Source organism: Porites lutea, chromosome 3, assembly GCF_958299795.1.
Source record: "Porites lutea chromosome 3, jaPorLute2.1, whole genome shotgun sequence".
Classification (NCBI taxonomy): domain Eukaryota; kingdom Metazoa; phylum Cnidaria; class Anthozoa; order Scleractinia; family Poritidae; genus Porites; species Porites lutea.
Genome location: NC_133203.1, coordinates 4,926,580 through 4,939,122, shown reverse-complemented (window position 1 = coordinate 4,939,122; position 12,543 = coordinate 4,926,580). Strand labels below are relative to the sequence as shown.

The following is a 12,543-nucleotide window of genomic DNA, read 5'->3' as shown; positions in this document are numbered from 1 at the left end:
CTTGACTAAAAACCAAGCCTGCTTAGCTTTTCCTTAGCTAAATCCTTGCATGAGAGTTTTTCAAACACCTGAGCTATGGTTATGTTAGTTTATTGGATCAAAAGAAAGTGCTAATGTAAGAAATACTTATTACACACCAATATGGCCCACATAACTACCTGTAATAAGGTAGCCCAAAGTGAAGCGACAAGACAATGTGTGAGTGAGCAACAAAGCCATGGGAACTCATGTCTCCTTTCGTGCACTGCTCCTTTTGCGATTCCCCCAAACGGAGAGCTTGCTTCCAGGCTATTTATTATGCTCTTTTCCAAATCCAAGTTGTGGGAGGCACTCACTGCCAATAATATTATTCTACTCTACTTGAAAATGACTATTTTATTGGTTCTGAAAAACTTTGATAACTAATAAACGTATTTTATAATTCCTGTTTGATAGTATTTATCAGGTTAGATCAGAGAAAATGTTGGGCAAAATATTATTTTGTTTGCAGGTGTTCCCTCTCCCCTCACATGACTCTGTCACACATCCCGTTCTGTTTCGCTTATTACTTCCAAGCATACACTATGCAAGCTAGTCTACAAGTTGCCTTAGTGTTCCTTGTTTGACATTTTTAGGGTAATCAAATGGAGAAGATGCTGTTGCTCAGGGTTGAGATAAGTCCATAGATCTTTTTCAAGATCCTGCAGAGCACATGCATCTCCTTCCTGACAAACCATCACCACAGACTGAAGCAACAGAAACAAATCTTTGTTCATAAATTCTACAGGGTGCCCAGTGACATTGCCTTCAGAGTATTTCTCAAGTATCTGAGCATGTTGAGGACGAATACGCTGAGGTGTGGGCTGCAGTAACATAAGAAGAAGGACACGTCCAATTTCACAATGTGCTAAGATTTCTTGATATGGACCTTGTAACTTGCCATGGGGCTGGCTCACAGATCCACGTTCCTCAGCAAAATAAGCCATCTCAGTTAGCACAGACAGAGCACCGTCAAAATCACCTGAAACACAAATAACCTTAGTCTATTCCAGTTGCGTCTCAACTAAAGAAGCCAATGGGGAAGAATTTGAATAGGGGGGGAAATGGTTGCATAAGCCACAGAATCCCAGAAATTTTGAAACAACTGAGTGAGCCTACTTGCCCTTTTTCTAATGCCCACTCCTGGGAAACCTACCCAAAAACACCAATGTTTTTAGGGGAGCCATATTTCTGCCCTCCATACAAGTAGAGAGGAAGGAAATATAATATCTTCATGAAAATGGATGTATGGCCTATTTAAAAAAAGAGATCCCAGTCCTTTATTTTATGAAATACAAACCTGAGACAATTTCACTTAAAATGCTGTCATCAATTTATTACAAAACATCTTGATTTGCTATATGGAAATCAATTATTATTGTTATCAAAACAAAGAATGTGTGGTTGATGAGGAGCCCAGGGGGGAGGGAATTCTTTCTTTCTGCATTTATGGGGGTGGGGAGGGAATAGACTGCCAAGTAAGAAAAATGACGTATCCTTTGGTTGTGATGGTAATGGTGGTGGGGATGGGGGGTGGGGGGTGGGGTATTGGTCTGGAGCAAATAGAATTGAACCATGCACAACATTGATCAAAGCAACATTTAAGAACCACTTTTGAGTAAGTGAAACTGTTCCATTACCCATTGATAGGGTGGATTGTTTAACATGCCTCAGGTTAAATTATCTACCTGTATCAATTTTGCATGATGCCACTAATGTCATAGACTGCAGAGCATCTATAGGATTCTGATGCTGTAACTCCGCTGCATGCTGATAGTGGACCATAGCTTCGTGGGGCCGGTTCATGTATCTCAAGGCGTCTCCTATCTCCAGACACAAACAAGCCCCTAAAGCTGAGTTCCCTTGGGCACAGTGGATCTTAATGGCTTGATTATACAAATGTATTGCTTCAGTCAAGTGTTCCTCGAACGCCGGGCATTTAAGTTCTACGCAGTTCTTCTCCGCTTCTAAAAACAATCTTGCCGCTTCGGTAAGTGCTTCGACTTCCCCGGTCGCGTTTGAGAGCGTATTTTCACACCTTGCTTTGGCCAGACTGCAGAAACCTGCATATTGTGGACAGTCTTGTCTTTTCAGCTCCTTGGCAAGAGCACCAAATTGACTACTTGATTCAGAAACGTTAGGCTTTTTGAGGAAACGCCTTTTCAACTTGGAAGTAATGGTGCGGTATTGTCCTAAAACGTCAAATTCACGATCCATGGCAAAAATATGATCTTTTTCCTCTTGACTGTTTTGATGTCAACCACCCGCCATATTGTATTCTATCCTGCAAAGGTTGCTGGGATTGTAAATGCAGTAGAATCCAGATTCTCCCGTCCAACATGGCGGACACCACGCGCACAAAATCTAACAGTGTTAAAATAATTGTTATTGTCTAGATCAGACATTATATATGAGAATTTAACACAAATTTCACTTCCTTACATTCAAGATGGAAGATCTGCAGTCTATGACACCGAGGAAACGAAAAAGAATCGAGTGAGTGTTAGTATTATAATATTCCCTGTAAAACCTCAGCCTGTAGGCTCTTATCTGCTGCCAAAAATAGGTCTGTGCACTGGTGTATAATACACACATCAACCGTGATCTTTCTTCTAAATAGTGAAAAGCTTAACTTAGGATTACAGGTGATTTTCATGTTAGAAATAATACCGTTATGTTAATTCCAACAAGTCAGTCTATTCAAGATTATGAAATCCCTTCTATTCTAATGATATTAAAAAGTAATGAGCAGAATGAAGTGATTATTCTGATGTACTTCCTGTTGATCTTGTCGAGGTAATTCTTATTTTCTATATTTTTTTTATATCTGTACAAGTATTTTAATATAGAGAAGGTGGCACGGGTACAATGTCATGATGGTAAGCTTATTTACTTTTAGGTGGTGGCAGAATCACAAGCCTGAGAATCAGAAAATAAGAAAGAAATCTCATATAGGTAACTTAAAATTGTATTTTATTAATCCTTAAAAAGCCAAATAAACATTTGCAATAAAAATAGTGGGAAGAAGTTACATTGAAGAAACAAAATAAATTCATCTTGTGTGATCATGTCCTGTTTCTCATCACCAATTAGTTATATAAAACATTTAGAGAGCAATGAGAAATTTGATGCTGATTACTATTAGGGCATATAAAAGTTTTAAAAGAATGACTTCAATAAGGCTGTTGGTCTAATGTTATCCATTTGATGTTCTAACCAAGCTCAGGTGGGAACTCCAAGACTTTTTCAAGGGGAGTAAGGGGCAGGGGGTGGGACCTATGCACATTCCTCAAACATTTAAAAGTAGAAATATATACCTGCCAACTTTTTCTGAGATATAAGGGTGAGATTTTTATCCTGGGTTTGCTGGGATTTTTGAAGACAACACGATCATTTCCGAAGATTCCCAAAGAAGTCCGAAGTCTTCCGAAGAAGTCCGAAGTCTGCCGAGGACGTCCGAAGTTTTCCGTAGAAGTCCGAAGACTGCCGAAGGTGAAGTTATTGAGAAAACACTTATCCACAAAATCAGAGATCGCGAGGAAGGTATTGTCATTTATTCATTTTACACATGGTTTTCGTTCCTTACATGGGTCTGAGTTAACATATTTTTGGAAATTGTGTCAAGCAAGACGGCAACAACTCACATTTTTCAATCAGGCGTGAGAAATTGGCCCCCAAGCGTGAGCCGACGTGATATCGAAGTTTTCAGCCCGCAGGCGTGAGAGTTGGCAGGTATAGAAATAATGCATCACGGTGATTACAATTCCATGTTCATGTTTTACAAACATTTGCGAAGAAAAAGGACAGTTATTCAGGGATTTAAATTTATTATTTTCACTTTTCATGAAAATTAAAAGCAGTTAATCCCATATCACACAATAACCCCTTTGAGCCCCTCTTCCTCAAATTTGTAATTTTGTGCACCAAGGACACAAGAGTCTCTGGAGGCAGCATGAAAGCAGTGAATAACAAACTCAAAGGGAAAGTTAAAAAGTGGTATAAGCTAATAAATGGCAAAAGGCAAACATCCTTTGAAAGTAACATTACTTCCAGAAGGAAGCCTGACCCTAGAATTGACTCTTTTCCATTTTCTTTGTTATTGCTCAAAAGACAAGAGAATGAACTGAGAGAAAAGCTCCAGAGCTTATCACCTGAAAGTGATGACCCCCTTGAATGTAGTAACCCCTAAAGGCTGCTAGTTGGTAGTTTATTTCTTACATTCTCCATATTTTTCAGGGTATAAGAAAAAGGTGAAAAAAGATGTTCAAGAGAAAGCAATTCCAGAGGAAGGAGCTTCTGCTCAAGATGACAGCAACAGCAAAACCGAGAATGAGGGAAAACAAGACAAAAGATATATTCTTTTTATTGGTAAGACTTCTGTGATTTAGCTAGGTGTGTACGTCCTAAGTACACACAGGGAGGGGGTCGGGGGCTTGAACCCCTCCCCACTTATGGATATTCCAGTTTAGGGTCTTTCCTTTTATTTTGGTCTTTCCTATGACCCTTCATGGAAGTCTATGGATATTTTCTGAAACTACACGTTCACATATAAAAAAACATGTTTGTCAATGTTTTTTTTGTTAAGACTTGAGATTTTTATCCTAAAAGTGCCAGGATTTTTGTAAAGGACACAATCATATCAAAGGTAAAGATTTCTGAGATGCTTCAATGATCAGTTCCAAAGTTTTCAAGGAATGAACAATAAATTACACCCCTGATGGATTTAAGATCTCTATTTGAAATCTCAGTGTTTTTTCTTCCAAAATCAGAAAATTCAGGGAAAGTACAATCATTCATATCGACTCTTCATTTTCTTTCAGTGGTTTGATTCTATTTTTAAGTACATTTAAAAGTATATTTTTTTGGCTGGAATAGCTCATTTTTGTGTCCAGGTTTTAGAGATTGGTCCTCAACCCTGAGTTCTTGGTATGAGAGTGAAGTTTTCAATCTGCAAGGGTAATACTATTCACATCTAAACTGTGAAATTTGCCACAGTTAATATTAATAATGAGGAACATGACATGCTGTTTCACAGGTAACATGCCATACACAGTCAAAGAAGAAGATGTCAAGTGGCATTTTAGGTGCACTGGTAAAGGTACAATACAAAACTTGCTTGTTTGTTTTTCTTATAACTTTACACATTATTTAGTGATTACAACATCATGATTTTTTGCATCCTACCAATACAAAAAATATTCCCAGGAAAACTTCTCAAGAAAAATCCTTGTGCATAACCTAGATCTACTATACTTTAAGTAAACATCCTCACTAGGCAGCATGTCTCTATTTTTCCTGACTAGGTAGCATAAAGGATTTTAGACTGATGACAAAGAAGACAGGAGAATCAAAAGGATGTGGATTCATTGAGTTTAACAACAAGGAAAGTTATTGGGTAAGTGAAAGGAGCCTTTCTTGAGGTAAAAACAACTCTTCTGGTCACTGCACCAGAGGCTCTTTCCTACCAGCTCTACCAAGCACAGACTGTTCGATATAATATTTATAAGTAGGTTGAGTATGATTGTTCGGGTGAATGTTGTCCTGAATAGGATTGTTGTTGTTGACAGCGACTGATGTTTGGACAACCTGTGCTGTAGTCATCTTCAGAGTCAAGGAGAGTTGTATCAGTTGATGCTATTAAACTCTGGATATCGACCTGAGTGGTCAATTAAGTCGCAAATTTTTGTTTGCAAGTCGTTTGCTCTGTCCTCCAAGTGAACATAAAGCTGTGAAAGGTTCAAACCCAGGAATAAGGCAGAAAGGCTCCTCCCTCCCCTAATTCCCTCAGCTCTTTAACAGCTAATTATTTTCTAATGCTGTCTAAAATATGTGTATACTTTTTCAAGGCATGAATGTATGATAGTAGAGTTGTTTTAACACTATTTATTATCTATTTTTATATAATATGTACTTACCAAAGGTTGAGTCTCACACCAGGCATCCTAGCTAAAATAGGACCCCTGCCTATTGCTCTTTTACCATTTAAGAAATAATGTTAATTTTAAGTCATCATTAATATTGCTGATAACATTAAACACACTATATTCATTTTATTCAAATAATATACTGATACCTAGGTAGCAGGACATAAATCACCTTTCTATGATTATAACTCTGGAGTATTATATATGCTAATCCTGAGTAATTTTGCTTATTCCCTTCTTCACAGAAAGCTCTAAACCTACACCACAGCACACTAGATGGACGAAAAATAAATGTTGAGATAACTTGTGGGGGAGGGGGCAAAGGACAAACAAGGAAGAAAAAGCTAGAAGAGCGAAAAACAAAGTTCCTGCAGGGGAGGAAAAGGAAGTCAAAAAGTGCTAAAGTGATCCCAAAATCAATCGACAGCTCAGCTGCTGACACAAATAATTCTGACAAATAGTGGTTACAAGGCTTTAAAAAGTTAACTTGTTACAAAGCTGGAAGAGGAGAGGTAGAAGGTCATGCACTACAAGAACGAAAATGACTTTTAAGGAGTATGAGGAATTTATGAATACTGCAAGTTTTTGGTTCAATCAAAACAGGAAGGAAAGGAACGCAACTACTTAAATACTGGTGATGATCTCATAAGCACTGGCATGAGTATCAGAGACATTGTTTCTTGTAAAAAATAGGGGCATTTTAAAAGGTGAAGTGCAGGACTCGAAAAATCCTGATGGGCTGTTAGTGAGCCTGCTTAGCTGTCTGTTGTTGACAGCCTTGTTCACTGGAATAGGAAAATAATTTGAAAAATATCCTGTTGTTTTTAGCCAGTGTTGCAGCTGGCCCATGTGTTGCGTGTAGTATTGATAAAAACACGGTTTAGTGTGTCTGCTGCGACGCAGGCTAATTGTTTTAAAATCCGTGAAGAAAGCAAGCCATGAATCTGTGGTAAAAATAAAGCATTGATAAATTTGAATTGTGTTGGATTAATTATGATTCCAGCTTATTTTCCTCAGGGTGAACTTTGCCTTTATTGATCATTCCCTCTACAATTGGACCCCCACAACCCCCCCCCCCCCCCCCCAGTTCCCCTTCTTCTGCTAAACAAAACCCACATTTAAAGTTCAAACAAGGATAAAAATGTTTCCTTACCATTTTCTTAAGAAAACCATTGTTTCATAAGTACTTGTAGCTTTTATTTGCAAACAGAGAAGAACAGGTATGCTATGGTATGTCTTTATGAAAAGCAATATTGGGAGTTGATATTTTGAGGTTGTATTGACAAAAAAAAGTGTGTTTATTGTGGAGGTTCTTTCAAAAGTAACATGCATGTGGTTACCATGGCAGTGGTGACAAAGCACTCTCAGAACCCATTTTGCGGCCTAAAAAAGCTTGCTCTGCTCGTCAAGCTCGCCAGGTCAACTTAGCAAGTCTAAAACCATTACTTCCAATGCTAGATAGTCATTCAAACTTTGAGCAAATCCTAGAGAGTTTTTTATTTATCTGTTTTGTTTTTTTGGGGGGATGACAGGTGTTTTTTCCTTTGGTGAGATATTTGGGGACAAAGGTGGATTCTATGACACCAAGAATCAATAAAGGACATTGGAATACAACTTCCAATTGTTTTGATCCACATGTAAATAAAAATATCAGTAATATGGTAGTGTGAATGTGCAGTTTGGGTGTTCTTGTCTCTATGATGATTCTCTTGTTTCATACGCTCTCAATTGGGAGTATGCAACTCAAGGAAGACAACTTAAAAGCTGGCTGCAGGATTTAAAGAAAAGTGCTGATGAGTGATTAAATGAGTGATCTAGAACAACATAAGCTATCATTTTAACATTTGGTGAAATATCTTCCTAAATTCCTTCACCTTTAATGCAAATTTTCAGGCTCAGAAATATACATTGGACAAATGTGAGAGACACTTTGTAGCTTCAAAATAAAATAATTATTATGATCAGAATTTTTCATCTTGTAGTTTGAAATTATTGAATTTGGTTTGCTGAAAAAGTATTGCCTCATATAAAAATAATATATATTTTTTTCACAGAGACTATAATCATATTGAAAATTATCGCAATATCTTTTGAACTGGATGTTTGTTTTTCAATATTTAGTTAGAAACTTAGGGGAGAGGCAAAATAAAATCTGCCAAAAACAGCATCTTTATGTAAAGAAATACTGCTAATGAAATATATTTGATGAAAAGAAATTTTAGAAAGATCCTGTTTAATTTAGAAAACGCTTGGGTGAAATTAAAAATTCGCAGGCAATATTGAATAGGTGTGCTGATAGTGTTTAGCAATACGGTACTGTTATTGATACCTGTCAATCAACATGTCAAGTAAGTGTTTGATTGACATCGGTAATCGCTCTAACGCGTCAGTTTGTCATAACAACACCTGTCAAGATCACGTGATAATTGCTCATCTCAGCCAAAGCGACTCATTTAGCAACATGGCGTCAGAGGAAAGTCTGCTTTTCTGCGTGCCCGAGTTTTCTACACAAGTTTTCTCGGGGCTCCACAAACTCAGAAAAGAGGGCAAGCTATGCGACATTTATCTACGTGTTGGCGAATGCAATTTACAATCCCATCGCGTTGTTCTCGCTGCTGCGAGTAGTTATTTCAATGCTATGTTTACTGGAGATATGAAGGAGAGCCGGCAGGATGAGGTCACTTTGTTCGATGTCGAATTTTCAGCCTTAGAAGATCTCGTGAATTTCTGCTACACTGGAAGGATAGAGATAAATGCAGGCAATGTACAGAACCTGTTGTCGGCGTCCAGTCTACTTCAGTTGGCGAGCGTGAAGCAAGCTTGCGTGCAGTTTCTTCATCGTGTTCTTCATCCGACAAATTGTCTTGGCATCCGGTCTTTTGCGGACACGTATTCTTGCGTGGATCTTGTAGAAGCAGCCGATGTTTTTGCCGTGAAGAACTTCTCCGAGGTGGCAAGAAGTGAAGAGTTTTTAACTCTTTCCCCCGAAGACGTCGTGGAGATGATTTCGCGGGAAGAATTAAATGTCCGCACCGAGGAGGAGGTTTTTGAAGCTATTTCAGCTTGGGTGTGTAGAGAGGTAGATGAAAGAAAGGATTTTCTACCAGAACTGTTAAAGAACGTTCGTCTGCCGTTAATAAGTCCGCAGTATCTATGCGACAAGGTTTCAAGCAACGAGCTAATCAAGAATAATTTAGCATGTCGCGATCTAGTGGACGAAGCGAAAGACTACCTGCTGATGCCAGAGCGAAGATCTAAGTTACAGTCGGTCCGCACCAAACCAAGAAGATGTAGTGAAGCTGCAGGCTTGATCTATGCCATTGGAGGTCTGACATCGTCAGGTGAAGCTCTTAGCACAGTAGAAGCATATGATACCTTGACAGGTCAGTGGCTCCCTGGTGTAGCCATGAGCACTCTGCGCACCCGGGTCGGTGTAGCTGTCCTGGATAACAAACTTTATGCCCTGGGTGGGTTTGATGGGCATAAGAGGTTAAGCACTGTAGAATGTTATGATCCTCAGCTAAAGTCATGGAAAGCCATCACTCCAATGAACACTCGCCGTAGTGCCCTGGGTGCAGTTGTTCTGAATGGCAGAGTATATGTCGTGGGTGGATATGATGGTCACATCTCGCTCAGCACAGTTGAACGTTACTCACCAGAAAGTAACATGTGGAGTTTTGTCACACCAATGGGAACACTTCGCAGTGCTGCAGGAGTCACCGAGCTGAATGGAAAGATCTATGCAATCGGCGGTCATAATGGTCTATCCATATTCAACACAGTGGAAGTTTATGACCCAAAAACAGACTCATGGTCCTCCAGTCCTCCAATGGGCGTGCGCAGATGCAGGGTGGGTGTGGCCACCCTTAATGGGCGGATATATGTATGTGGAGGCTATGATGGCAGTACTTTTCTTAACACTGTAGAGTGCTTTGATCCAGAGACTGGGCAGTGGACTTTCACAACCCCAATGAATACCAGACGTAGCAGAGTAGCTGTGGTAACACTTGGAGGAAGGTTGTATGCCATTGGTGGATATGACGGCCTATCAAACCTCAACACCGTGGAATGTTTTGATGTGCTTTCCAACAAGTGGACTCCTGTTGCTTCAATGGGTATGCATCAAGGCGGGGTCGGGGTTTCTGTACTACCACGGGTTCATCATACTTAGACGCATAACTTCCATAACCACTATCAACATTACTTGTATATCCATGGTGACATTTTACCAAAAGTCCAAATTAGTGCCTGAATTTTGCAATATCAAGTGCGTCAAGATATGAGGGTGTTAGACCCACTTCAAATACTACACCACTCTTGTGCTGAACTTGTTAATTTTCATAAAGTTCTGTGAGCTTCATCTGATTATTTTATTTATGATTGACTTATGAGCAACTACCAATAATTCAAATGGCTTACTTGGGTCAAACCAGTGTGCATAGAAAGTCGTGTCCGATAGCACAGGGCTAGTGGGTTTTGTTATTGGGCTAGTGATTTTTGTCCTTAACTTGCCTGACGGGCAAGTGCTGTTTTTTGGGGAAATTCAAATTACAGAAGGATTGTAATCAAAAAGGGTTTTGGGCTAGTTGAATGACTTGTGGGTTAGTACAAGCTAGCTACCGCTTGCCTGAATGGCATGCTGTAGAACTGACTTTCTTTGCACCCTGGGTCAAATGGAAGAACATATCACTGAAAACCTATCAGACAGACTCACTATGAGAAGAGGTGGTTAACATTGTCGGAAATTAAGTTTGATCCATCTCCTTTGTTGAATTGCCGCAAGAACTGCTGAACTTTCCATCACATGATAGTACATTAGAATGATTGTTCTTCCGCTCCACCCAAATTATTTCCTAGGGTTGGGACTTGAGTGGGCAGTACCTGAACCAGGCCATAATCAGTGACACCAATAATTTCAATTTATTAAGTTTCATACTTGGCCTCAAAACTTCAGGGAATAAAACACCAGAAATCAGCTTGATGATCAGGGATGAACCCCAAACCCTGAAGCCAAGTATGTATTTTTTAATATATCAAAATTGATCTATTTGAACTACCTGAATTATCCTCAGTAATTTTAAGCTAGAAAATGATTAGTTATAATAAGGGAAGATTGATATACTAGAGTGATTGTTAGTTTATTTATTTTTGCCAAATACAGTTGGTTTCACTTCAGCTGTGAACCACTTACTCACTCTGAGCAAGTTGCAGCAACAAGCTGTTAAAATGTTTCATTTATGACTTTTGTTGTTCAGTCATAACTAGGTGTGTGTTGTGTGTGTGTGTGTTGCCCTGCTTACATACAGCCAATAAAATTGGTAACTAAAAGTTCCCTTTTGCACTGTCAGTAATTCCAAAAAGGGGAACATTTTGCAAAAATATTTTTGCTCATTATTTTTGTGGAAACTAGATGTAGTTTTGCATAACTCTGAAGAAGGAGCATTCTACATGCTGTCCCCTTCAGTTGTCATGCTGCAGCAGGAATTTAACCTTTGAAAGGTTCAAATACTTTACTTCATTTTGTAAAGTTTAAATCAAAAAGTTCGTATGGAAGGAATAGGTAAAGTATATTCTTAAAGATTTATTTTTTTTCCCTGTTCAAGGGAGATTGTGTGAACAACTCACTCGTTCAGAGAATAATATATTTGAGTTTGGATTTAAAAACGTCTCAGCTAGCCAGCTGTGCTGAGAAGCCAGCTAATCTTCAGATTTTAGAAATCAGAGTTACATAAGGAAGCCTTAATTTCTTTGAAGTGAATTGTTGTTATTCTGCCTTAAGACATCTCGCTGTATTGGAAAAGGTGACAAGTTTTCTCTGATTCCAATACCAGAGTTGTCCACAGAAGAGCTTATATTTATCACATAATTTATCATTCCATCATTATTTAAGTTGGGCTATGTGAGAGAGATTGAGAGAGTGATAAAGACAATGCTATGGTGAATTTGAGGCCAAATAGGAACGTGCTTATTTTCTAAGTTTTTATAAATCTATCCAGTAGGTATTGTTAGAGCAATTTTCATATGACCTTGAAAAATGGTTTCGGTAAGTGTTTGTTATTTGTTTTATCAGCCAGAGGAGGAAAAGATCAAAACATGGCCTCTTCATTTTCCCGCCAAAGAAAGCCCAAATATTTAGAAAGCATTGTTCGATTGGCCAATCGTGTTGCAGTATGACATCAAAGCAAAGTATCGGTTGATTTCTAGAAAGTTCTCGGGCATGAAGTTTTTTCACCCGAGCATTTGCTTGACCAACCAAAAGCCATGTGCGTTTAAATCCGTTTGATAAACCAATCAAATCGCTCTATTTCCATTCGTTTGTTGTTTCTGTTATGTTCGCGCATTTTCATTTCAAGGTCACATGAAAATCGCTCTGTCTGCTTTTAAAATACCCATAATATTGGAGGTAATAGAGACTTTCAGGTACACTGCTTCCGAGTGTAGGGTATGATTTATTTTCCTGTACCCATAGCTAGCCGTAAATATGGTTAGACCACCACATATCCTGAGGAAACATGGCTCTGCTACAGTGAAGAACAGTGGCACCATTACTACATCTGAGAAATTGTGGTCTCTTTTTATATACCTTCATGGCAAGAATGAT

The 12,543-nt window shown here is 38.8% G+C and overlaps 2 protein-coding genes across 2 annotated transcripts; one reads left to right on the top strand and one right to left on the bottom strand.

Annotated features, from left to right (window-relative positions):
* Window positions 1-195: 195 nt before the first annotated feature.
* LOC140930261 (40-kDa huntingtin-associated protein-like) lies at window positions 196-2,304 on the bottom strand. The gene is made up of 2 exons (XM_073379938.1): window positions 1,707-2,304; window positions 196-1,000 (listed from the first exon to the last, which is right to left on the bottom strand). The coding sequence occupies exons 1-2, from the start codon at window positions 2,233-2,235 to the stop codon at window positions 588-590; spliced, it is 942 nt and encodes a 313-aa protein (XP_073236039.1). The 5' UTR covers window positions 2,236-2,304; the 3' UTR covers window positions 196-587.
* Window positions 2,305-2,342: 38 nt separating this feature from the next.
* LOC140931470 (uncharacterized) lies at window positions 2,343-10,682 on the top strand. Its single transcript, XM_073381283.1, has 7 exons — window positions 2,343-2,514; window positions 2,918-2,973; window positions 4,255-4,386; window positions 5,054-5,116; window positions 5,322-5,413; window positions 6,188-6,402; window positions 8,292-10,682. Exons 1-7 carry the CDS (start codon window positions 2,468-2,470, stop codon window positions 10,111-10,113), a joined length of 2,427 nt encoding a protein of 808 aa, XP_073237384.1. The 5' UTR covers window positions 2,343-2,467; the 3' UTR covers window positions 10,114-10,682.
* The last annotated feature ends 1,861 nt before the right edge of the window (window positions 10,683-12,543 follow it).

Bases quoted from the DNA above. Each gene is read 5' to 3' on its own strand.
- LOC140931470 (XM_073381283.1), top strand. From the start codon at position 2,468: ATGGAAGATCTGCAGTCTATGACACCGAGGAAACGAAAAAGAATCGA. The intron at 4,387-5,053 runs GTAAGACTTCTG...GCTGTTTCACAG, and splicing joins AAGATATATTCTTTTTATTG to GTAACATGCCATACACAGTC. The intron at 5,414-6,187 runs GTAAGTGAAAGG...CCTTCTTCACAG, and splicing joins ACAACAAGGAAAGTTATTGG to AAAGCTCTAAACCTACACCA.
- LOC140930261 (XM_073379938.1), bottom strand. From the start codon at position 2,235: ATGGATCGTGAATTTGACGTTTTAGGACAATACCGCACCATTACTTCC. The intron at 1,001-1,706 runs GTAGATAATTTA...TTTGTGTTTCAG, and splicing joins ATCATGCAAAATTGATACAG to GTGATTTTGACGGTGCTCTG.